Source organism: Corythoichthys intestinalis, chromosome 7 (assembly GCF_030265065.1).
Source record: "Corythoichthys intestinalis isolate RoL2023-P3 chromosome 7, ASM3026506v1, whole genome shotgun sequence".
In the NCBI taxonomy this organism is placed as follows: Eukaryota; Metazoa; Chordata; class Actinopteri; order Syngnathiformes; family Syngnathidae; genus Corythoichthys; species Corythoichthys intestinalis.
The window spans coordinates 9,795,135-9,822,947 of record NC_080401.1 but is presented as its reverse complement, the minus strand read 5'-3'; the positions used below and the strand labels follow the sequence as shown (position 1 = coordinate 9,822,947).

The 27,813-nt window shown below is 39.1% G+C and overlaps 1 protein-coding gene across 5 annotated transcripts in view; it reads right to left on the bottom strand.

Annotated features, from left to right (window-relative positions):
• Window positions 1-27,813, bottom strand: part of fnbp1l (formin binding protein 1-like) — a 102,265-nt gene that overhangs the window by 7,820 nt on the left and 66,632 nt on the right. The window contains exons 10-17 of one of the 5 annotated variants that reach the window (XM_057841259.1): window positions 25,869-26,039; window positions 23,174-23,188; window positions 22,714-22,823; window positions 20,772-20,904; window positions 13,892-13,983; window positions 13,307-13,482; window positions 7,004-7,041; window positions 972-1,092 (exon numbers count right to left, since the gene is read on the bottom strand). In XM_057841259.1, the coding sequence (XP_057697242.1) occupies window positions 972-1,092; window positions 7,004-7,041; window positions 13,307-13,482; window positions 13,892-13,983; window positions 20,772-20,904; window positions 22,714-22,823; window positions 23,174-23,188; window positions 25,869-26,039 (856 nt within the window). Of the gene's footprint in view, window positions 1-632; window positions 1,093-7,003; window positions 7,042-13,306; window positions 13,483-13,891; window positions 13,984-20,771; window positions 20,905-22,713; window positions 22,824-23,173; window positions 23,189-25,868; window positions 26,040-27,813 lie in introns of those variants that run through there. The other 4 variants (XM_057841258.1, XM_057841261.1, XM_057841262.1 and 1 more) reach the window with 4 other exon arrangements.

Below are 27,813 nucleotides of genomic sequence, written 5' to 3'. Positions count from 1 at the left end.
GGGAATTTTATTTTGTATTAGCATTTAATGCTCTTTTGAATATGCAATGTCATCAAGCCTTTGTTTTACATCTCCTAAAATTTATTCTGCAACGCATTCAATGTTCCTAATCCGATGACTCGATTATTCATACTAACTAATTGATGGTTTAATTGATTAAGTAATCGATAGCTGCAGCCCTAAAATAAACAAATGTGACTGTGAACACAAAAGTAAGGCAACTGCATTAGCGCACGCACTCGATCGCATAATTTAAAAATCTCTGGTTTTACAGCATAAATGAAATGTTCAAATGAAAGCTTGCGATTCTGTTCGTGCAGTATGACTGAGGTGCAACCTGCCTGATCGTGCCGGATTCTCTGTTTGACACCCCTGATCTAAACTCAAGAAACTCTGTAAATGGATTTTCATCATGCCCCAATAACAAATGAAGACATTAATGTGACAGGAAGACTGCAATTAGACAGAATCTGGTGTGATGGCACGGATGAAGCAAAAACTACTATAAACACACACACTCGCACGTACGCCGATCAGAAAAAAACTTGAAATTATGTGATAAAATCAGAGAGCATAAAATCAAGGAGTTCGAATATACTCATTTAGAAAACATGAATAAGACAAACCAAAAATAGTTTGTTTTCTAATATATTACACAAAAAATCTTTAAAACACTTTGATCGATTTAAAGCAATGTACAGTCTCTTACATGCATAGAGAAATGTTTTAAAAACAGTGCAAGTCTCTCAAAAAGAAACGGACACTCACCATTGCAGCATCGGCTACAACAGGGGAATGGATGAGTGAATGTAAAGTTGGTGAAAGACAGACAGAAAGATGAAACAAAAAATGCATGACTGATGTTCATGCAGAAGCACTGACACTTTGTGGCTTTGTTCTCCATCAACTTATCTTGAGTGCACAAATGGTGAGGATGGTAAAAAGGGAGCTTCAGATATATGTGACAGCACCTTTACAGTTCTTCTCCATGGTGATTTCTACATAGGTGGTGGGGACGTAGCCCTCTTCCCCACTCTGTTTCCTCGCCCTCGTCCAGCCGTCACCTTTATCCTCCTCAATGATATACAACACCTGTGGGCGAAGAGCGAGGCAGGCTGAACAATAACTTACTGGATGGCTAAACCTATTAGGTCACTTTTTTATATTTTTTGGTTATATTTGACATCAATCTACAGAGGTCTTCATTAGGGCATTCAGTCCAAATGCTGATACTGGAAGAACTCAACAACCTAAGTCAGTTTATAGTCAAATATATTGCAACTACAGTGGTATGAAAAAATATCTGAACCTTTTGGAATTTCTCACATTTTGGCATAAAATAACCATCAAATGTGATCTGATCTTTGTCAAAATCACACAGATTAAAAAAAACTGTCAGCTTTAACTAAAACCACCCAAACATTTATAGTCTTCTATATATTAATTAGAATGGTATGCAAACAATGAAAGAAGGGGGGAAAATAAGTAAATGAACCACCACAATTAATATTTTGTGGCTCACCCCTTCGGCAGCAATAACTTCAACCAGACACTTTCTGTAGCTGCAGATCAGTCTGGCCCATTGATCAGGACTAATCTTGGCCCATTCTTCTCGACAAAAATGCTGTAGTTCAGTCAGATTCCTAGGATGTCTGACATGAATCGCTGTCTTTAGGCCATGCCACAGAATCTCAATAGGGTTCAAGTCTGGACTTTGACTTGCGTGTATTTTGTTCTTCTGAAACCATTCAAAAGTTGATTTACTTCTGTGTTTTGGATCATTGTCTTGTTGCAGCATCCATCCTCTTTTTAACTTCCAACTGTTTGACAGATAGCCACAGGTTTTTCTGCAAAAAATCCTGACATAGTTTTTCATTCATTCTTCCATTAATGATTGCAAGTTGTCCAGGCTCTGAGGCAGCAAAACAGCCCCAAAGCATGATGCTCCCTCCACCATGCTTTGCAGTGGGGATGAGGTGTTAATGTTGGTGAGCTTGTCCATTTTTCCTCTATACGTGACGTTGGGTGTCGCTCCCAAACGATTCAAATTTGGATTCATCAGTCCACAAAATATTTTGTCGAAACTTCTGTGGAGTGTCCAAGTGCCTTTTTGCAAACATTAAACGGGCAACAGCAGTGGCTTGGTCCGTGGAGTCCTCCCATGAACACCATTCTTGGCCATAGTTTTACATATAGTTGATGTGTGCACAGAGATAACGGACTGTTCCAGTGATTTCTGTAAGTCTTTAGCAGACACTACATGGTTCTTTTCTGTGCCAGTGATTTCTGTAAGTCTTTAGCAGACACTCAAGGGTTCTTGTTTACCCTTCTGAGTATTCTTCGCTGAAATCTTGGCGTCATCTTTAGTGGACGGCAACTCCTTGGGAGAGAAGGTACAGTGCCAAACTCTCTCCATTTGTAGACAACCTCTCTGACTGTCCATTGATGAACATTCAGACTTTAAAGTGCTTGTGACACGAAAAAACATGTTTATTTCATAATACACGCGGTATTTTATGCTCCTGAATGATATGGACCGCTTGGATGTGTGTGGAAGCGATCGCTATATTTATTTAGTTTTTTTGAATCCCGCGCCAGGAAAATGAGTGACTTCCGGCTTCGGTCTCGCATTGAGGAGGAGGGCGCTGTGACGTGTACGGTAGAAGACGTCCTCTTCACGCTACAGTGTACTGTTGTGTATGAGGACGAAGGATTCAGCTGATTTTGCGGATTAATACTTTTATTTTTTGCATCACGCCAGCCAAACGGCTGCAGAAAAATCATTCTGTATGCGGGAGAGGCGTATGCGCCTTTTTGGAGTTTCAAAAGGTTCCCATTCACCGTGGATATTTACTGTGGGACCATTGGACTTACAAGGAAGTGAGTAAACATCTTGTTTTGTATTATGTCAAATACGAATACAGTGATTACAAAGTAAACACTATAAAATTCCTTTAAATAAAGGACTACTTACGTTTGATCATTGATAGGCATGTAAAAAGCTATCCTCACGCTCATTAGCAGTTAGCACGTTAGCTACACAACAATTCCAGCCGCCCTCCTCCAGGGAACGAACTGTAAATTGCTCTCCGCCGGGCGGTTTGCCGATCCGCAAAGAAACTCGACAACCGGGTCGTCATGTCAAATAATCCAGGCTAGTTATGTGTGATTTTCCACTTCGAAGACTTTGAAACATCCCTCGGTTTGGGTTAGCATGTCGGCTAGCTGTCACTCCTTCTGGTCTGTTTACATTCTCCGAAGCCGGGGAAGGGAAATGACATATGTCCGATTTAGGTGTCATAAAATATCGTTCGGCAGGTGTGACAGTAAAGGTAAAGTCGACTGTTTTGACCATTATGGAGTAATTTTGCCATGTCGTCTTGAATAAATGGATTTTTATGATTTTATATTCCATTTAGCACAAGTTATTTGTCATGACCATGCCATTTATTCAGCAATTGGGGAAAGTACTTGGGTAAAAAGAATATCCTGTAAAAATATTGAAGTAAAGAGACAGAAACAATGACATTTTGCCGCTCTCTTCGTCGCGTTTTCCTCATTGTGAATAGTTCCCCCTCGACGGGCTGACTGGTCCTTCTCAAGCCATTTATATAGCTATTGGGGAAAAATACTTGGATAAAAAGAATATCCTGTAAAAATATTGAAGTAAAGAGACAGAAACAATGACATTTTGCTGCTCTCTTCGTCGCGTTTTCCTCATTGTGAATAGTTCCCCCTCGACGGGCTGACTGGTCCTTCTCAAGCCATTTATATAGCTATTGGGGAAAATACTTGGATAAAAAGAATATCCTGTAAAAATATTGGGAGTAGAGAGACTGAAACAATGACATTTTGCAGCTCTCTTCGTCTCGTTTTCCTCGTTCTGAACAATTCCCCCTCAATGGGCTGAATAGTAAAACCGATGAGCCTAGTCTACCGCTGACGTCATCCACCTGTTGGGGACGCTAAAGCCCTATAATTGTAGGCGTGGCTAACCGGCAGATTAAAAGACTAATTTCTCGTCATCTGCGCTTTGCTAAATTGTTGTATATGGTCGAATCGTCTCAAAATATGATTCTAATTCACATAATAATGCCATTTAAGACTTTTTTTCTGGTGTCGTATGCTCTTTAAGAGATGGTTTAGTATCCTTTCCCAGCTTTATACAAATCAACAATCTTTGATCGCAGGTCATCAGACAGCACTTTTGACTGAGCCATGATGCGCACCAGACAAAGCTTCTCATCAAGACAAATCTTATCAGGTGTTTGTTTTATAGTGGGCAGTGCAGCTTAAAACCACTCATCAATGATTGGGAACACACCTGACTTTAATTGTTTGGTAAAAATTGGTTTCAATTGCTCTTTAAGTCCCCTTAGGCAGAGGGTGTTTGCGTGGTTTTATTTAAAGCAGACACTGTTTTTACATCTGTGTGATTTTGGCAAAGATCAGATCACATTTGATGGTGATTTTATGCAGAAATGCGAGAAATTCCAGAAGGTTCAGATACTTTTTTATACCACTGTACAGGTAGTCCCTAGGTTACGATGTTCCTGACTTAAGTGATTTCCGCTTTACGACGCCAGAGTCTCGTCCGCCATTTTGCCTCCACTAAACAGTACCTCATTGTACCTCTCAGGATTTTATTTTTTACTTTATTTTATTAATATGACTCTTCTGCCTTTTTGCGAAATGTGTATCGTGGTACCTCTACATAAAAAATCAATTCCAGGACCTGGTTTGTAAGTCAAAATGGTCGTATGTCGAGTGGGAATTTCTCAAAAGAATACATTATAATTCGATTAGTTCGTTCCACAGCCCAAAAACCTACGCTAAATCTTTAATAAATACTGCAAGTACAGATACAAATAGCAATTTTACAAAAGAAAACAAATAAATTATAAATACAAATCGGAATAATAATATACTGTAATAATAATAATGTAATGTTCTGTTGTTGTTGGCGTCGGCTACGGCGGTCACTAGCCGTGTTCTGAAATTAATGATTAAGAACATGACAAGCTGGCGACTTCCTTGCCGATGTTACAAACTAATAATAATAATGAGAGTCGTCCTAGAGATCGTAGACAGATTCTGGCCGTATTGTCGTACCAATTCACCGGCACGCACACCACGCTCATATTTTTCCATCATTTCCTTCTTAATTTGAATTCTAAGCTTAATTTCATTGCTAATAAATGAGACGCTGTCATATATCAGCGTATTGCGAGCATGTCGCCATATGTCGAGACGAATGACGAGTCAAATTTTACGTCGGATGTCAAAAGTATCGTATGTAAAAGCGATTGTACGTCGGGGTAGCAATGTATTTGATTATAATGTTGACTTTTGTTTGTGATGCATGCTTTTATTTTGACGCAGGAAGCGTAGAGGAGATATGACTTCTGCACAAGTAAGAGCACATGTACACGTGAAGAAGAACAAACCAGCCGAGTGAGAAAGAGAGAGGGGAAAGATTACAGCTTAGCTTGCTGTCTAGCTAGGATTTAGCTCCAACATCTTGGCGAGGACAGTACAATGACGTATAATACATGTTTTTGGATAATTATTTTGAGATTTAGGGGGTATTTAGCGGTACTTCATTCGGGTTACGTCGCCAGGAAGAATGGAACACGCTCGTAACCCGGGGAGTACCTGTATATAGTTTTTACAATGTATACAGTACAAAAAAAAAAAAAAAAGTTAATTATCTAATAAGATTTATTAGAAGGGCTGTATCAAAAGTTATTCAGTCTCCGCCGTTTTAGTGTACGAGAACGATATTATCATATTATTATAATATTTAATACCGACCGTAATTTTCGGACTATAAGCCTCTACTTTTTTCCCCTCAATTTGAATTATGCAGCTTATAGTCTAGTGCGGCTTATTAACACTTTATTTGACAGCGGTGATGACACTATCATGGGCATTAATGAATGCTTATGACAGATGTCATTCAGTGTCACCTGGCAAATTATGTCACTAACTCCATTTATGTTCAGCTCAGATGTTTCCATCCATTCAAAAGTAAGCTAATTTTGCTGGACGACACAAAATGACATCTGTTCCAAGCATTCATTAAAGCCCATAGCAGTGTCATAATTATGATGGTCTTATGACAGTCTTATGGCACCACTGTCAAATAAAGTTTCACCAAATACCATAAGTAGCAATCAATGAAACAACTGGAACAGTAACTGAAGAAATAATTAGCACAGAACATGAATTTTAATTGTTATTTACATCCGTAGCACTGCAATGGAAGCTAGGAGGCATGTTGGATGACAACAGTGTTGACAGCAGGTGGCAGCAGAGGAGAGATTACATTGAGCAATGATGGTTCATTTGGTCTTATGACAGTCTTATGATGCCGCTGTCCAATAAAGTGTTACCGATTAATATCTTTTGGTGCCTCATAATAAGGCAAGGACAGCTATGGCTTATAGTCTAGTGCGGCTTATCTATGAACAAATGCTGTGTTTATGTCAAATTTGGTGGGTGGCGGTTTATAGTCAGGTTTGCCTAATAGTCCGAAAATTACGGTAAGTTAAAAAATGGAAATGTTATTTCTTTTTTTTCCCCATTTAATTTGACTACAATTATAATTAAAAGTAAAACCGATGATAATACTAATTGTCCATACCATGGTTCTGTTTGCAGTCCATTGTAGGCTAAATATAGGAACTCTAAAATGTTTTTTAAATGTGTATGTCTCTCATCTCTATTTACTGTAATTGCTCCTCATGAGTAAAGAATACTTTTTGCTGTTGTTTTGTTGTACAGAATCATTTGAAAAACATTTTGGTCACCAAACTTAAGGGTTACATACAGTAATGTTATATGTACTAAGAATCTTTTTTAAGCAAGAGACTTTTTGTTTGTTTTGCATTCACAATATTTGGAAATGCTTAGAAATCTGCTGCATACTTCTATAGTAACAAGTGATGTTCCCTAAAGCAAAAAATAAGGAATTAAAACAGGCCACAACAAACATAATTACCTCATCTTCTGCCATGACTAGTGTTCCCTCATTCTGACCTAAAGGTGAAGCAAAACACACAATAAACAAAGATTTCAGATACATGCAATGTATGACGCATGTAGCCATCATACCTATTAAATTACTACTGAACGTGAATGAATAATAGCAAATTATTGAAGTTAAAATACTTGAATGTACTTACAGAACGATCTTGGCAATTCTGAATACAACACTCATTTCTGACAGTACTGACCTTGTGTGCTATATTTTGCTGGAAGACTTAGGAATAACAGAGTTCTCACCAAAGGGAATCCCTAAATTTATCCCAAAATCGCCTGTAGTGTATTTTAAAATTTCTTCCTCGTCATCAAAAAAATATGACAGAATAATGCAGTATAGTGCAATGCATGGGTTTAGCCTGTCGGAATCAATTAATAGGAGAAGAAAATGAAGAGAAAGACGACTGACAGCTATAGAGGCAAATAAGGTTTATCTGTGAAGTTAAACCTGTTCTGTAGCAGGCTAGCTGCTGGGGCTGAGTCACCACGGTTACTTGTCTAGAATCAGACATGTATGGAAACACGCTGATTTTGTGCAAACAATTTGAAGTTTAGATCATCCAGAATGACAAACATTTATGGATTTAATCATTTATTATTGTTCACCCCTCAGAATTGATGATGAAGATTAATGGATTTTGTAGTGATTTGAAGTGAGATCAAGGGTTTGGTAAACAGGTTGCTATGTTGTATTGCTTAGGCTAAAGGTAACTGAATACCTGATAATCCGTTATGTTAACAAATGCCTACGTAGCCTGTTGTTCTCAATTTCATTGTTATTACTGTAATTCACAATGTTTATTTGTTCTTGGTCTACAATAAAATAAAATTCCCCCCAACCCACCCAAAATATGACTAATAATACAGTGAGACTTACGGTATATATGTTTTTTTGTTTGTTTTTGTTCCCCACTCTTTGTGCATTTTTTGGCTGGTGCAATTCATAGTCAGGTGTAGGGTTGGGCATCGCGCATCGATGGGATCCGGGACGAACATTACGATACTCCCACAACCGTTCGAATTTTTATATTTCGATTCCATATTTCGATGCCCTGATCGCCGATAGGAAAAAAATAGCTGCCGAACACCACAAAAAAGAAGGCACATGAAGCGTGTGTTTGTGCACTGCAACTTGATTTCAACCATACACACGGTGAAGCGGCGCTCAAATGTTTGGCTCAACTTCACAAAGTCAAATGACCAGTCAGCTCAGTGCAACATTTGCAAAACCATAGACTTCATTCTTCCTTGACAACTCACTTTGTCCTCACTCCGCGCAATGCTTGTCGGTAGGGGGCTGTCCCATCCCACACCAGCCCGGGCCACTGACATGGAGAGAAATTCTCAAACGTACTCTTTGTTAGGAATTAGGGTGAAACAGGACTACGAACAGGCACAGAAGTCTCAAGAGTGATTTGTTCGAGGATTCAAGGTAATTATTGTATTTTTCACACCATACATGCATTTTGAAACGGGCACTGACCCTTTAAGTGCGAAGCTCGCTAGCTCTCTCCTCCCTTAACAACAGTGTAGCTTGTTCCCCCAAGCTACCGTCATGTTTACTTACCATCCAAAAGTTGTGTGTAAATGGGAGAAGTATAGTGTTGAAGTGTGCCTTAACAATGTATAAACACATTTGGTTGATGACAGTTCCTCAGCTAATAATCTATTGCATTCGCTAGCCGCCGCGAGCTAACCGCTAGCCGCCCTGTGCTAATTGCTAACGCTAATTTGACTACATTGATGAGGCTTACAGTTTATGTTTCCAATTCACTTGGCAATCTAGGTTGTTATTGTAATTTCCTGCTTAATGTGTTTGCTGATTATTGTCCATGATGAGCAATTATATACATTATGTGAGCGGTATATTTCATTTATATTTAATGTTGATCGTGTTAATTTAGAGATCCCGGATACAAGCGGCCGAAATGAGTTTCCTCCGCAGGGTGTCCGGGCTCTCCCTTAGAGATAGGGTGAGAAGCCCGGTCATCCGGGAGGGGCTTGGTGTCGAGCCGTTACTCCTCCGCGTTGAGAGGAGCCAGTTGAGGTGGCTCGGGCATCTGGTTCGGATGCCTCCTGGACACCTCCCTGGAGAGGTGTTCCGGGCATGTCCCACCGGCGGGAGGCCCCGGGGTCGACCCAGGACACGCTGGAGAGACTGTCGCTCGGCTGGCCTGGGAACGCCTTGGAATCCCGCCGGAGGAGCTGGCTGAAGTGGCTGGGGAGAGGGAAGTCTGGGCTTCCCTGCTAAAGCTGCTGCCCCCACGACCCGACCCCGGACTAAGCGGAAGATAATGGATGTATGGATGGTGTTAATTTAGTTTGATATGTTCATATCCAGGGCGTAGGGTTAGTAGGGACATAACACTACCAACTTTTCAGGATGCTAAAATTGACCCCACCAACTTTTAAGCAACCTTGTTTGCATTATATGATGAGTTCAGTTATATAGGGAATTTAGATTGTTTTCCCATCCAGTATGTTGTAAGGATAAAACTGACACTACCATTGTTAATTGAATTATTTTCATTATGTTTATGTTTGCTAATAAAAACTAGACGTTCTGGAAGTTTTCAAAATGTTTCTTTAGTAGGTTTTGAAAACAAAGGTTTGAATCACCTGAACCAATGCACGTAAAAGTTATTATCAGTCAATACTGATTTATTTAGCCTATCAATTAATTAGGTTCATATTCATGAGAAATGTGGCCCTTTGCCTTTGATCCTAAAAATATAGGTGATTATCTCTGCATTTGGTGATTTTTGTGCATCTGGTGTAAAATTGGATTATTTTATGGTCATTTTAAGTTTTGTTATACTTGTATGAAAAAATAATGAATCAGGATTTTATGAGGGAACGACTTTGAATTTTTTTTATGCCGCTGCTCATGGAGACTCATATAAGGCTAAGGTCGGTGCCTGTTTTGGTTTTAGGTGGGTGGCAGTGTTTGTTTTGAAAATATTTGAATTTTAAGTTTTTTAAAATAGGCCCCCTACGGAACGGCCCTGTTTCCCGTGTCCTGTCAAGTATTATGAAGTCTATGGCAAAACAGCTATATCATGCAAAGGTGGCTGCACGACCAATATGATTACACACCTCCGGCTTCATTGAATACAAGTGCCGAGTGCCAAGTGCATAGCTAAGTGCCGTGTATTTGACACGTTATTAAGTAAAACAATAAATTGCGTCTGTCTTCTGCTGCCCCCGCGACCCGACATCGGGCAGACGATGAATGGACGGACGGACGGAATAGTACAATATTATGTCGTATTATTACATTGGGCTAATGTAGCTATATAAGCAGCTACGTACTTTACGTAGGGTGTTGCCACCTCCGTTAAAATCAACAGTATTAAAAGAATCTTTTGTTTTAGAATATGTTGTGTTGCTTGTTTAGACAGAAGTAGCCATATGAAGCATTCGATTACTTTGTTAATGAACTCGTAGAAGGCAGCACATGCAGACATCACATAGCATCTTAGCCAGACTCTCTTCTTCTACGCATTATATGTACACTCGTACAGCGCCACTCACTGACCTAACTTATATTGTCACAACATAAATATTTCATGTGTCTGTAAACACAACAGAATCAGTTTTAGTTATTAGTTTGCCTCATCTACATCAAATTATAAACAATTAGGGCTGTCCCAAACGACTAATTTTCTCCCGATTAGTCAGCCGACTATTTTTACGATTAGTCGACTAATCTAATAATTTTTTTTAAATTATTTTTTTTGTTTTTTGTTTTCTAATTTAGCAATGAAATTTTTGTTGACCCTTATCAATTCACAAAAAACATATTGGAACACTTAAATTATTTATTAAAGTACAAATAAACACGTAAATAACAATAATAAATCACAAATAAACAATGAGTTCAAATGCTGATAGAATTAACTAGTGTAGCATCCCGATTGAAAAGATGTCTCTTAAACTGATGGTTTACAACTTTTATTCCATCCTTGATGTAATCACACTGTAAAAGCTACGGTGCACACAAATAAAACAACACAATTAGAAATTAACGAAAACTTTTCACCTTTTTCCTTTTAAACCTTATTTATATATCAATGAATTGCCTATATGAATTGCCTTTAACTTAATTTATTACCTTATCATTAACAATCTCTCCCTTAAGTGCAATCACTGTATATACTGTATATATTTATGACCTTTTAACCATATATAATTTTCTATACCATAAAATAAACCATAACATGAAATAAACCTTTCAGTTAGCATTAAGAACAATACTAATAGCACTTATAGGCCCATTGTCAATGAAACATTATTATTTAGTAAGGCGACAGCACCCTCTGGTGTACAAAAAATGAAAAAAAAATAAAAAAAATTACAAACTGGGTTACGGCGCTTGAGGTGTTTATTCACGGCCTACGTGCAGCCAAGCTTGGCATTGAAGAGACAGGACGGAAGAGTGTACGCTCCTTTGTTTCTTTGAAATAAGTCAATGTTTTGGACACTCTGGTGCGCTTTTTTGGCTTTGTGCCGCTTTCCCCGCTTGCATACAGAGCATCTGACATTCTGAACTTTCCGCGCATATATTTTTTTAACCCTTCATTAACCGTCGACGGGATGTTGTGCTCGTCGACGGATTTACGCCATCGATGACGTCGACTATGTCGACTAGTCGGGACAGCTCTATAAACAATAGAAGAATTTGTACTAATGCTTTGTCGTAGCTCCCATCTAAGGTACATGTATGTAAGGTGCGTTGCGGCTTACAGCTACATTAACCCTACGTAATATTTGCGACTTTTTCTCGCTTTCTCATATTATTGCATTCAAGCTTCATCTACACCCAGTGAACATGTGTTCTCCACTGCAGGTAACACTATCTGTCCAGAATGCGCACGCTTACTGCCTTTGAAGGCAGATATGATCATTTTCCTCAACAAAAACTGTTTCTGCTTTTATAATGTACGCACTGCTAATCTGGACTCCAAAAATGCCTGCAGCACGCTAAAACATAGGCAAAAGAATATGTGTAAATGTTTTCTCCGTGAGCTTTTGAAAAACAAACATCTTTGAGAAAGTGCACTCCTGTGGAAAGAAACTTCCATCATATTCAAATTCAAAGACTGACATTTATATACAAGTTAAAAATAACCCATGTGATACATTCCTAGTTAATTGACAGTTCATATAATTAAAAAAAATAATCGAGAAGTTAAGTAATTAATATAAACTATGCATTTTTTTTTTTTACCTGGCCTATTAAAAGAATTAGAATCGTTTGGAACCGGAACTGGAACGTGGAATCGGAACCGTTCAAATTCAAATGATGCCCAACCCTAGTCAGGTGCGAATTTTAGTCTGAAAAATACAGCACCTCATCTTTCAAGTTTGCACACCTGGTAATTTGTAAACCAACGTTCCACCATGTGTTATATATAAAGTATTTTACATCTTGCAGCATGAACACAAATTACGAAACGCAAATTATAAGCAGAATAAAAGTAATAGAAAATTAGGAGGTCGAGACAGAACAGAGCTAAGGATTAAGGTGGGTAATAAAGATTGAACAGGTGTGTTTTGAGTCAGGATTTGAAAAGTTGGAGCACAGATATGTTGTGAAGCTCAGCTCAGGGGGTAGGGAATTCCAGTGTTGGGGGGCAGAGTGACTGAATGCTCTGCAACCATAGGTAGTGAGACGGGCATGAGGAACAGAAAATTGGAGGGTAGAAATTAATGAAGTGAATAGGGTGGGGTAAGTGTTACGATGGAGATTAAAAAAATAGAAATATAGATTATATATAATAGAAATATAGGATGGTACAGGCCATGAAGTGCTTTGACCGTGATGAGGAGAATCTTGCAGATCATTCTTTGTTTAATTGCTGGAGGATGGGGTGATGTGTGTGAGGAGGGTTGGAGTGGTAAGACCTGCTGCTGAGTTTTGGAGGAGCTGCAGTTTCTGGAGGGATTTGTTTGGGAGACCGTAAAGCAGTGAGTTACAATAATTATTCCGGGAGGTGACTTGACTGCAAACAAGAGTGGTGGCACTGTGGGGTGTGAGAGAAGGAGGGCGACGAGAGATATTACGAAGGTGGAAGTAGGCTTATCTGGTAATGTCCTTAATATGGGAGTGGAAAGAGCGTGCTCACTGTGCTCCTAGAAAAAATGTTAGTCTGGAGCCCTATTGCGTGCATGCTTTAGTAAATGATTTAGTCCCACAAATACAAAAAAAAAAAAAAAAAAAAAGTTTTAAACGCGACATACAAAATGTATCTAACCTTACCGTCAAATGAGTACAAAGCTTTACAGTGTCCAATGACAGGTAGCGGATCATCGTCATCAAACTCATCATCAAACTCATGTGGGTCGGTGCTCGGGTGTCCAGGCTGCGGGGGACTGGAGTGATGATGAGGTGTGTGGTGCTCCTGACTTGTGTCTTCTGTGTAACTGCCTTCAGGACTACAGCGACACAGAGATCGCCATGTTTATTGTTGAACATCCACAATTGTAATTATCATGTTTCCTTTAAGAATTTTGTGATCAGGAGTCCGAACAAAATCTCCCCATTGAGAACCCAGATAAATACTGTATTCATACTATTGAATGGCTGGTATCCAGCCAAACAGATAATAATATTGGATATTAAATTGACTCAATCATCACCTTTAAGATAATAATAATAATACATTTTATTTAAATGCTCCTCTCAGAGCACAAACGGACGCTGGGAAAACTATGAAAATTTTTACTAGAATAAAATACAGTCTTCTATTGGAATGATGCACAAGAAATGTGACATTGTTTTTACAAGAATGCAAATCTGCAGACAAGTAAATTGAAAGGGACAGAAAGCCTGGAAAGGTGTTACCTCTCTCTGCCTTGGGGAGTGGGATGATGGTTGTCAGCACTATGCCTTCTGTCTCTGGAGGCCTGCTTTCCTTCCACCTCTGACAACCAAGCCTTTCAACAAAGCAATTAAGCAGATTTCAGTCACACTTATAACAAAACAATCATCAAACTTGACAGTTTCAGTTTTGACCAGGAGAGACCTACACTTCCAAACGTATTCACTGAGTTTAGAGTAGCATAGTGTTATTAGCATATTCTAAACTCTGGCTTTCCTGACTATAGTTTGCTAGTTCCACCCATGATGGTATGGCTCCCACATCCCGAAACATTACAAGTTATGTATTTTTTTTTTCTTATCTACAGGGTATCTCCAAAAAAGGTAAACACAGTTTAGCAGCTGAGAACTATAATGTTTTTTCTCAGAATAAACTCACTGAAGTCAACGATGGCATCAAGACAAATTTTTGCATGGGAGTCTGAGTCACCTGATTTTGAGGATCTGTCCCAATCCAATAATCTGAAATGTATTAACGGTGAACAAAATACACATCCAAATGTCTTTATTTTGCTCAGTATAAATAAACATAAAAAATAAAGATGGTCATCCATTGTGATAAATTTTTAAATTTTAATGACATTCTTGCTGTCGCTGCACATTTTCTCATTTTTCCGCAGTTTCAGTACTACAAATAAATGTATTTTGTATAATATTTACCGTATTTTCCGTACTATTAGGCGCACCAAAAAACCTTCAACTTTCTCAAAAGCAGACAGTGTGTTTTATAATCCGATGTGCCTTAAATAAGTAAATCAATATTGGTTAATCATGGCATGACTTTAACACGGCACCATCTAGTGGATGTATAATGCAACTCCAACAACTACGACAGTTACTACTACTGTGCCTTATAATGCTGTGTGCACTATGTAATTCCCTCTCGAGTTGAAATGACGAACCAAGCTGTTTCTCTTTTACGGGCTTTAATCACAGAACTTGAATTGTCTTGACAATGCCGTGACTATGCCGTGAGAACTCATTGGCCGCTTTACTCCAGAGGAAATTAGTTCAGCTTCAATTCTTCGATGCACTATGCACTTGAGATGTTTCCTTGTTGATCTTAATCAGAGGTACTGAAAAGTTGTCTGTACTCTAGTGGTATTCATCAGATAATAAGCTGATGTAAAGCTTAATAGTGCCCCTGTCAACTCGTGACAGTGAACTTTAGTTCCCACCCCATATCAAAGAAACTAAATGCTTAACATTACACCCCCAGATCAAAGAGTCAATTATTTATTTCTTTATTCTGCCTTAATGGCAGCTACACTCCCACCAAATCACTTGTGATTTCACTCTAATCTAGGTGACACTGGATTATCATAAACATTGCAAAGAAATGTGATTGCATTACCCCTCTTCAATCAAAGTGACCGTCTTATGGATGGGTCTCTCAAAGTAGACTGGCTTTCCAGTGTGTTTCCCTTGTTTCTCCAATGTCAAGTTACTGGTCAGCAATCGCAGCTCCCCGACACACCCATCTGCAGGTAGAACATCATTCCTCAGGCGACCTCCCACCCTGAGGATTCCCTGTTTGTCTTTCTCAAATCGTCTTTTCAGACACTGGAGTCGATGATCTGCGTGATTCAAGTTATTAGGCAGACACGGCTTCGGTTCCTTGAATGCCTGTGGGATTTCACGCTGTCCATTTGCTTTTGTCTTTATGCCCTTCTCCATTATAGAATTGAAACGAAGGTCATCTTGAGAGAAATTAACATCTTCCACCCTCCTCTTGCTGAAATCTGATTCAAGTACCTTTTGCACATCTGCAGGAACATTGACTTCCTTGACTTGAGTTCTGCATATGCATTGTACTTGATTCGTTAGGTCACCAGGTGACTGTAAACTTGGTGTGACCTGTCTTACAACACTTCTGTGGCTGCTTCCAATGGCATTGCCATAATCAACACAAGGGTTGACGCAGCCAACTATGCTCCAGCCAAGGTCGGTCCTTATTGCGAACGGCTCATCATCTTTGCCTGATACAATTTCTCTTGGTAACAGGGCTTGAGAACAGTTGTATCCTATGAGTAAACCAACATCACATTCTATTAGAGGAGCGATTTCTTCGGCGAGGTGCTCTAAGTGATACCAGGCTCTTGCTGTTTTGGCTGTGGGAATATGGCCTAGACTAGCCGGACTAAATTCTCGTGAATACGTCACGGGAAGAAGAATTTTCTTTGAGGAATAAAAGCCTCTGACCTGCAACCCAACTAACTTGTGACTTGGGAATACAGTTTGCTTGGATGCAAGGGTTGAAAACTTTAATTTCACAGGCTCCATCCGTGCATCTAGAGTTTCTGCCCTTTCTTGTAGAATGAACGTGCTATCACTCTGACTGTAGAGCGTAAACTAGAACTTCAGTTTCTGGGTTACGTGTCGTTGACAGCCAGACTGGCACTATTGTGGATGCATATGTGCTATCCCTATTGCCCATCACTTGATTTGCTGTAGCTGTGCTTGTTATCACGTTAGTTGTAGACTCTGTTTCACTATGTTCAGGCTCTTTTGACCTTTCCTTTTCTGTTGAGGTCTTTCTACTCTCCCTTTGTCCATCAACTTGGACCCTTTCATCCGTCTTGGTGCGGTCTTCGTGCAAGCACGTGGGATGTCTGACCTTGCACAAGTTGCAAACACTTCTACTTTCGCAGTTCTTTGAGTTGTGTCCTGGCCTTAAACATGCAAAACACAATTTATTTGTTAGCACAAACTTAACTCGCTCTTTGACAGGTTTCTCCATTAACTTCCTACATGTCTGAATGCCATGGTTTGTCTTCTCACAAAACATGCATCTCTTAACATCGCCCTTTTGTCCTTCAATGTGTGGTTTCTCTTCCGATGCACTTGCTAGCACCCTTGCACCAACATTTTGGACCTTAGATGGCTTTGTTCTTTCAGAATCACTCTTCAGAGCATAAAGTGAAGTCATCGGATTGCAAGCAATTTTGGCTTCTCTAGACACAAACTCAGCAAAACTGCTGAAATTTGGAAAGGTTTGTGTTTCCTCTTCATATTCTATGACCTTTCTATTCCACCTGGCAGTGAGCCAGTCAGGTAGCTTACTGAGCATTCTTTGATTTTCACTGCAGTCGTTTAGAAATTCAAGACTCTTAATATCGCTCATTGCTGCTTCACACCCTAGAAGGAAGTCTGCAAATTCCCTCAATTCAACGCTGTCTTTGGGTCCTATCCTTGTCCACAAATTTAGCTTGTCGCGGAAAGCTTTAGCGACCACAAAGGAATTGCCGTATCGTTCTTCCAATATTTGCCATGCTGAATCATAGGCTTTCTCTGTGCCCACCAGGAAATAGCTCTCAATTGCTTTCCTTGCAGGTCCTGCTACATACTTGCGGAGGAAGTAAATCTTTTCATTTACAGGAATGTTCTTCCGGCCTATGAGGGTTTGGAAAGACATTTTCCAGTCCTTGTATCTTATTGGGTCTCCGCTAAAGACAGGTGGCTCTGGCACAGGAAGACGGCTTGCATTTATAGACTCTGCTATTGCTTGGGCCAGCATAATCGTGCTATTGTCTTGAAAAGTAGGACGAGCGACTTCATGGCTTGTAGATGGGAATTCTCTAGCAGGGTCTGAATAAGTGTTGTGCCTTGGAAGGACGCTCGGTTTAGGTGAAGGCTTTGATGACTTATGGCTATGGAGAAGATCCAATATCTCTTCATCTATGACCATGTCTTGTTCATAAACCTGCAGTCTTGCCTTTGCAGCGTTCATTCTTTTAGTTGCTTCCAAGCGTTTTAACTGTCTGCGCTTCTCCACTAACAACTTGTTTCTTTCCGCATTTTCTGCTTCTTGTTGTGCTAGCTTCCTCCTGTTCTCCGCCTCAAGCCTTTCAAGCTCTCTTTCTTCCTGTTCCATTTCTTCTAGAACCTTCAAGGTGGCTTTAGTTGCAGCTAACTCTGCTTCTGCTTCTTGTTTCCTTGTGGAAGACTGACTTGATCGTCTTGAAACAGATCTGGAGACTGATCTGCTCAACATGGACACTCGGTCTTGTGATGAGAACACTGAGCCAGCATTACTCCATCGTGCTTGTACTGTGGATAAACACTGATCTCTGTTTCTGTGCAGTAACACATGCACCCGTTCTGCGATCTGCCTTGACACAGCCTCGCAGGTGTCCACCCGACGGCGGGTGTCTCCGTTCGGGACGCTGTGTTGACGAACATCCTCATAGCGTTCTTTTACTTCCAAATCAGCTGTGTAGATTTTATTCTTGGCCTCTTGTAGAACATTGCTTGAGTGAGGTGAAGAGAGTACCTTTTTGGCCTCTTTAGCAAGAACTTTCCATCTCTCATAGGTTCTGTCAAAATACCGCTGAAGTTTCCTTATTTTTTCCTTATGAAGTTCCAGACCCTTTCCTGTAAGTTTCCTGATTCTCTTGCCTTCAGCTTCACTGGTTCCTGTATCAACTTCATCTTCCTTTGCAGGGCTTGCTTCTAAGAGTTCATCGTATACAGACTCTTCTTCATTTCTAGGAGTACCATCTGGGTCTTTGATTTCAGTTGCAATGTCTTTGTCATCCATTTTTAGGATATAATTTAAATGAAATTTCGAGTTTTAATATATTAATTCAAATTAAACTTCAGAATTAAGAAATCACAGCAATTGTAAATACGATTAATTAGCTTGATTTGGTTGCAAATTAAAGTGACTTGTTGGATAAATTGCTTTGAAACAATTCAACCTTTCATCTTATATGTTCAAAGACACTAAAATTACAGAAACTTCTTAAACTTAGAATCCCTGAAAATAGGCAACTTATAACTAAACAGTTCTCAGAATTACTTAATGACACTCAACCCAGTGTCACATTTAACCTTATTATATTTCAACTTCCCTAATGAAATGAAATATTAATGTCCTTAACTTAAACTGTGCACAATCCAACTGAATGCTGAAACTCAAAAAGTTGTTAAGGCTACTTCCAATCTTCACATTTAACTTGGCTTAAACGTGCTTGTCGTTGGTAGCACTTAACAGCTCTCTTTGATTACCGGCAGGATGAAACACTCTTTGTTTCCTTTGACGCTGTCCTTTGACGTTGTCCTTTGACGACGTCCTTTGACAAGCGGCTCCACCGGAAAGTTGAACACCGACGACTTCGATGACCGCGGTTGGGCACGCACTGGCTTGTTCACGTTCTTCCCTCGCGTCGCTCTGGCGTCGGGTTCTCACTCGCGTCGCGTTGGCGATGAGCTCTTCTCTCGTCGCACTGGCGCTGAGTTCTCACTGTAATTCCCTCTCGAGTCGAAATGACGAACCAAACTGTTTCTCTTTTACGGGCTTTAATCACAGAACTTGAATTGTCTTGACAATGCCGTGACTATGCCGTGAGAACTCATTGGCCGCTTTACTCCAGAGGAAATTAGTTCAGCTTCAATTCTTCGATGCACTATGCACTTGAGATGTTTCCTTGTTGATCTTAATCAGAGGTACTGAAAAGTTGTCTGTACTCTAGTGGTATTCATCAGATAATAAGCTGATGTAACGCTTAATAGTGCCCCTGTCAACTCGTGACAGTGAACTTTAGTTCCCACCCCATATCAAAGAAACTAAATGCTTAACATTACAACCCCAGATCAAAGAGTCAATTATTTATTGCTTTATTCTGCCTTAATGGCAGCTACACACTATATATGAAAAGTTTTTAAAATAGGCCCTTCATTGAAGGTGCGCCTGTATACTCTGATGCGCCTTATAGTGCTGAAAATACAATAATTGTTTTTTTTTTTTTTGCTTGTAGCTTTAACCCATTCACTACCATTAACAATCATAGATATAAAATCCTTTAAATGCTTGCACTGAGTGATCATGTTTAACTTTCATTGAAGGTAATAGCCGTTCAATCCAATCGTTCCGATCGAATGATCGCCTCTAGTCCACCCAGTCAAAATGGATCAGACGTCTATCGCAGTCAATGGCAGCCAATGAGTTAATACTTAAAAATAAATACATACACAGGGTTCTTGCACCATTTTAAAAGTCTAATTCATTGCTGTTTAAGACATTTTAAGAGCTTAAAAATATTTAAGATCAAAACATGTAACAACAATTTCTGAAATAATGATAAGTCTTTTTTCAAGACTTTGCACCGGGTTCTGTTGTTATTTTCACCCGGGGTCAAACACCTCTTAAATAAACTATCTTACATTTATTTTTGGTCAAATTTACACATCCCCGTCTCTGCATTTCCTGCTCACCTCGACAACCGCAAATAACCACAAAATAGCATCATGGCGACAGCTCAATTCGCTGACGTACGTTCAGGTTGCGGCCGATGTACCTTATAACATATATCATTCCTGAACTGTCGTATTTAGTGCACAACCATTAATAAAACAAATGCACACCAATAGAAATTTTACGACGCACTACAGTGATTTCACTGGCCTTAAATGCATCCTTTTTCAGCATCCAATTTAAGACCTTGATGATCCAGATTTTAAATTTCAGACATTTTAAGACTTTTTAAGGACCCGTGGGAGCCCTGATACATAAATGCCATCTTTTTACCCAATTCAGATCATCAAAAAAATTCCATGATCTGGCTCGATTTCCGACTATGTGATAAGATCAGAGGCATCCCTACTTTGAAGAAATGAATTTCCTAAAAGTTGCTCGTAGTACAAAAATGCAGTTAAAGCGTGAATGTGTGAGATTAGCTGCTAAATGGCGCATACTATTTTTGGGACACCCTCTCCTATATAAACTGGCAAAGGCTCCAGCTCATCCATGATCCAAATGTGGTCTACAGATTATGAATGGATAGCTCATATTATAATTTTTAAAAATATAGTATTAATCTCAGACACGTTGTCCTTTCCTTACCTCATGCTTGTGGATTTCAGAGCGGAGCTTTTCCATGTTGAATATGGTCTCTGATATTTTGGGCTGCAGGCTGTTGGGGTCGCCCATTGGTGGAGTCTTCTCATACACATCTTTCATTTTGTTCAGTGCATCCCTAGAAGAGGTAAAACCATGTTATATTAAAATATTAACACAACATAACCTACACAGTTTAATAAAATTTAAAAAAAAAAAAAAAAAAAAAACATCTTTGCCAGCATTCATATTATTAGTGCAATGAATGTATTTGTCTCCCTATCTATAACTCCCTATCTCAGGAATGCGTATCTGTTAGTGCAGCAGTGTTAAACCCATTTTGGCTGCGTTCAGACTGCTCACCCACATTAACAGACTATATAATTACTGTACATTATGTTTTATTAATTAATAGTGAGGTCTATGATCCATCCTAGAGTGATGTCACGGACAGTCAAAACCCATCTGAGCTGTTCAGACTGAGAAGCATCTTGCCCATATCTGAATGAAACTACCTCCTGTATGTTGTTCAGTAGTTTAATTAGGCGAGATTCATACCGCAGGTCTTAATGTACGAATGTGATTTTTTTCATGTTATTCCAACTCAAGTGAGGCATTAACTTGACGGTCTGAAAGGGAAAAGTCGCTTAAAGTGGACCATTTCAAATCCGATGCAGGCCACTTTCAGAAGTGGTTAAAATCTGATCAGGGCCACATTTTTCCAGAATGTGGCTGAGTTCTGAACTGTCAAGTCCCCCAAATTGGAATTCATGCAGCAATCATATGGGGCTAGATCAGTCTCATAATGAACACACGCATCTAACACGAAACAGACGCATTGTGGATTTATGAACATATGTAACACGAAATTGTACGATTCGTAAACACATAGCACACGAAACACACGCATTGTACGACTCGTAAACAGATATCACACGAGACATACAACCTCATCTTTTTGAGACTCATTTCACGGAGACGAGAAACACACTTGCATTTTTTCTAAACGGCGCCCGTCTGCAGCCTATCAGACATCTCCCTCTTAAACAGCCAATCACACGGGCTGGGCTGTTTTGTTACGTCACTGCTGTGCGTCTTCGAGCTCAGCATGAGAAACTGCGCCTGGCTGGCAACTTCGGTGAAGTTAGGACGCGTTTTCTAATTAAGTGGTCAAGCCAGCCGCGCTTTCTTCTCAGTTGTGTTTCCCTTTAAGGTAGTAGTAGTCCTTTTATTGTACAGACAGACTATGCATTTGGATTCCGTCAGGTTTATAAAAGAAACTCATCACCGAGTTGTTGTGTGGTAGTGTAGTCCAGTGGTATGAACGGTTGACTATCACCCAGGAAGCGTCGCTTTGAATCCCTTTGGAGTCTATTTACATTTACTTGTATCTTCCTCAATAAAAGCATGATTTATGAATCAACTGAACCCCCCAGCCCTTCACTCCTAATCGACCCGGAAATGTTACCTTTCGTTTGGCCTGTTATAACTTTTGGTTTGCGCGGCTACGGTTTTATAGATATCACAAATTTTCTTTTTTACTGAAGACGTCACCACCACAAGTAAATGCTATTTCATCGATATTACACGTATTGTTTTTTTCTGTAGTGAAAACGTCACTAACACAAACACTATAGGGTTATTTGATTCCCTCCCCCCTCCCAAAAAAAAAAAAAGTAATAACTGCAAAAGCATTGCAGCACGAACGAATGGCACCACTTCAATCTACCAGTATTTTGCAGGAAACGGGGGCTTTCCAAGTCCAAGTAAAATGACAAAGCGGGTTGGATCTGCTAAAACACTGGAGCCACTCTCGATATGTAATACAATGCAGATTTATGTACATTCTTGAATAGTTTGCATTAGATGAGAAACATGTCTGTAATATTCCTAAAATTATTTTTCATGTGACCGTATGGGGGAAGAACAAATAAGTATTGCAATGTACCTCTGATCCATCTCTATTTGGAGCTTGTTGTTGAGTTCATCAATTTTCTGCTGCAACCTTTTCCTTCTCTGTTCAGGGGGTAAGTGGCTGAAATCTTCCACTGACGGAGCCTGATCGGAAGGTAAAACATCACAAATGTAAGTAACTGCTATCCATAATGCAAATATAAATAGTGACTCAACCTGACTATTCCGGTTCATTCTTAAACAGCAATCAAATGACTCTCAAAGGATTAATCAAATTTGTGTGTTTGTGCATCAATGTGTTATTCTTTTGAGGGTTCAACACACTTGAATCTACAGATTAAAAAAGACTGGGCCAAGGAAAATAAATCTACCTACATGGAAGTTATTTTACTACAGGGTGTAATGGTTGAATACAATTGGGTTGTCTATATGGTAATGAGACATGCATGAAAGTTATATGATAATGCCTCTCTCTACTCATTACATACACTTACCATCTTGACAGACCACTGGGATGTTACACATTACCAATTCCAGCAAAAGCAAACAGACAACACAGGATGTTGGTTAGTTAAGTGAGAATGCCAAATTTGAAAGCTTATTAGTCAAAAAACCATCGATGTACGATGACTAATAGTTCATGACCACTATTACGTGTATGTCTGTCAGTGGCAGCCAATTCCTGGCAATGAGTTAATTTTTAGTCACTCTCTTTTCATTTTGGGGCATTTAGGGGTCACTTCCTGTTGATTTTCAGGCATTTACAGGTCACTTCCTGTTGATTTTGGCTTAGTGAAAAAGAGGTGACTCTGGGTTAGTGAAAAAGAGGTGACTCAAGAATGTACCCAAATGAACAGTAAGTCACTCAAAATCAACAGGAAGTGACCTGCAAATGCCCACAAGAGACTGCTGTGAATGATCTGGTTACAGTCCCATTGACAGCGCTAGACATCCAATCCAGTCAAAATGAATTGGATGTCTAGCGGCGTCAATTGCAAACAGTGAGCTAACACAGACACTATTCTAATGGATGGTAGATTTTGGTAGCACCCCGTTGGGTCCTTTTTTAAAAACAAACAAAAAAAAACAAGAAAAACAGGGAACCCTTTTTAAAACGATAAAACCATTCTTAGTGGGAGCATATCGATGCCCTTTTGGGCTACAAAGTATTGCGATATACTGTATAGAGATGTCTTGATCGCACATTTTTCCACCTGAGTCAGAGTCACCTGATTTTGAGAATCTGCCAATACCGAGCCCCGATCCGAAACCGAATGTATTTTTTTTATTTGAACTAAAGTTCCAAACATGTTCATGTCCTACTGTGCCGCATTCATAATTTGAATTATTTTTAAACAAGAATAACATAGAAAAATGCTTGTCTCTATTAAATGCTTCATTGAGTGAGTCCACTCAAATCCACTCACACTGCTGAGAACAGCCTCTCACTTACACAATGAGCTGCCATAGCACACTAGAACCGTTTGTGTGTAATAGTGCTGCAAACGATTAATCGATTAACTCGAGTAATTCGATAAGAAAAAAGCTTTGAATCAAATTTTGCTGCTTCGAGTATTCGTTTAATTAGAGTGGTGCTATGATGGTTTGTTTTGAAAGTGTTTGCATTTAGATTTATTGATTTGGGTGGATACACTAGCCTCTTGTGGCAACAGTGAATATGACATAACTCATTTAACTTGGCTGACTCCAGCTGCTCCCTGTTAAGACCAACATAAGGTTGTAAGTTTTTGTTTGAGCTAATATGGTTGTTTATGCCCTCATAATTTAGTTTAGAGGTATATTTAGCTGTGTTTTGTGGGAATGTGTTTGAACGATTTGTTAAGGGTATTGTAAAAAAAAAAAATTAGCATTTCATAGCATTTAAGCTAGCGGACTTTTGCTATGCAAGTTAGCCAATTGTTCTTTTGCTTTTATTTAAGTATTAATACTATTTGAGGCTAAGCCCGGGTATTTTAATTCATTTTCAAATGAAAGTGCAATCCTGCATAGTTTGAAGAAACACTCCGAAATGTTATTTTGTGTTCAGATTTAATGCTCTTTTGTAAGTGCAATCTTAGCAAGCCATTGTTTTACATCTCCTAAAATGTATTCTGCAGCACATTAAATGTTCCTAATCCGATTACTCGAACTAACTAGTTTATAGATTAATCGACTACTAAAACAATCAATAGCTACACCTAAACGATGACTGACATATTTGTTCCTTTGATCGTAGAGCTACCAAGCTTCTCTGGCAAAATCAAAGCTACAAACCTGTCAATCATCCTTAACTTTAACTACCAAATGCAAGCTGCACTGGGCAGTTTGGCCACATTGCTCTGAAAAATGGCGCGATTGGCCCTATTTCCGGTCACGTGATCGGATCGGGACATCCCAAATACAGGATCACCATTTCAATATATTATCACACCCCTACTATATTATGCGGCAAGATATTTTTTGATTCAAGTTGGTGTTTCATTTTTTTTCTGTATTAATAAGTCTGGGGTGCCCAGTATCTTACAAAGTTTTGGTCTGGGACTTGGGGCAGAAAGCAGAATTGCTGCAAAATGTTCTGGCATTTTGCTGAACACTTCTACATGGGATATGAGTCATTATGTGTGAACTAAGCCAGAATTTTTAAATGTTCGACTGAGAGCCACTTGACACAAATAACAAAAATAAAAGCCAAACAATGATTTGTCTTAAGTCATGAACATTTGAAAGGGTACTCTCAGTGGAACTAAGTCAACCACAGAAACACACCCCACTGCAAACACGGCAAGACCAAAAACACCACATTTAATATGATTAGACATCAGCACTGCAACCAAAATGCCAAAACCCCTAAAAATCAGCAAACCTCCTTTGTGTTGTGACTGGGGTAGAAATCTGTCATTCATATGTGGAGAAAAACATGACAAGAAATGGAGACCCCCTTCAAAAAAAGATAAGGAGTGAAGACAAGGTGTTTGCAAGTGTCATTAAAAAAAGGATTAAATTTCAAAAACCAATCGTGCTGATAGCTGCAGATTTCATTAGCAGCAATCTATTATGAAGTATGACTTTATAATTGAAAAGTATTTTCATGACCTGCAGACATCCTGGAGAAAAGCACACTGAATCATTAAGGCAATATGATCTGCCACTAAAAAAACATCTATCACACAATGGTACTTCCTGGCTCACCCCTCTTCTGAGACCCTTCAAGTTCTGGGGAATTCTGGGTACCGAAGTCTTTATCTCAGACAGATAGTTGTTCACTCGGTCAGTGCTGAACCGATTTGGAGGGAACATTTGTGAGGAAGGCCGTTGACGGGAGGAGGATGAAGGAGGTAGAGGAGGAGATGAAGAAGGGGACTGGGCAGGGCGGAGGGAGAAAAGATAATTAAAAAAAAGTCAGGATGGCACATTTTTTGGGATGCTGTCATTGGTCAGAATCTGTTTGATGGTGATAATGAAATAATCATCACTGCAGTGAATGATCATTAAAAGGAATAATAATTAAATAAATAAATGTTTTAAAAAACATGTTGATGAAGATGATAAACTGATATTTCACGGCTGTTAGAGAAGAACATGGGGTGGTTTTGGTGCAGTTTTCTGATATCAAATTCTCAAACATAGTTCTTTGTAATACTGTAATTTTAGGACTATAAGCCACTATTTTTTCCCCCTCATTTTGAATCCTGCATCTTATTTGTTGATTTATTTGGGTTAATAGGTATTAGGCATTATAAGACTCTCATAAGACCGAGGAATGTTTATGACAGATGTCATTAAGTGTCATCCGGCAAACTTTATATACTATTATGTATAATAGTATACTAGAATATTAATGCTGGATTATTATATAACATATATACATATATATATATATATATATATATATAGATATATAGATACATATATTTATTATATAAATGTTTTTTGTGAATTAATAAGCACCAACAAAAATTTCATTGCTAAATTAGAAAAAAGAAAAAAAAAAATATTAGATTAGTTGACTAATCGTAAAAATAGTCGGCTGAAAAATCGGGACAAAGTCGTTTGGGACAGCCTTAATCTATATGAACTGGTATTGTTATTATACTGTACTATAACCTATTATGTGACCATATTAGGATGAAAAGATGAAACAAAAATCATGGAGTTCATACCACAACAAAAGTATGAAAAATCACCTATAGATTTAGTATAAGTGCCCTCTAGTGGAGAAAGAACATTGTTACCTCTGATTGTTATAATGGAGTCGTGTGTTTATTGTTGCGACGTCTCATTGAAACTGTTGGTATCGCTGGCAAAAAGAAACTATGTAGAAAGAGGAAAACTGTAACAACCACAATTACAACTAGCAGAGTAAGAGTATTGCGTCTTCTTCACAAATCTACTCAAGTAAAAGTGAAAAGTATTGCGTGGTAAAACTACAACATTTTTCTCAAAAAGTTACTCAAGTAATTGTAACACATTACAAGTCCAGATCTGACTATAAGGCAAATGTGTCCACATTTTATTATTGGATATTTACACCAAAAGACACCAGCGTATAAAAAAAATAAACTACGGTGCACTAGACTAGGAGCTGCAGGATTTAAAATTGGGGGAAATCGTAGAGCAGGGGTACCCAAGTCCGGTCCTCGAGAGCCCCTATCCTGCTTGTTTTCCATGTTTCCTTCCTCCAACACACCTAAATCAAATAATCAGGATCGTTATCAGGCTCCTGCAGAGCTTGCTGATGAGCTGATCATTTGATTCAGGTGTGTTAAAGGAGGGAGACATGGAAGACAAGCTGGATAAGGGGCTCTCGAGGACCGGACTTGGGCACCCCTGTCGTAGGGGCTTATAGTCTGAAAATTACAATAGTCATAAATACAGTGCGTCCAAGTTAGATGAAGCCTTGTTTTCAAAGGAGTGAGGGATGCAAAAGAAATTAACAATAAAGTAATGTATAATCATTAACAAAATCCTCAGACCAAGGCGTCATGCGAGGTTGCTGATGGCTCAAATGCACACCAACAGCAAAGATAATTATTAACCAGCAGTACCCTTATGAAGAAAAGGGGCAAGGTCCATGAGTGAACCAAAGATTCCATTCAAACACTGAGCAAGTGACAGGAACCTGTCAAGCTGTGAA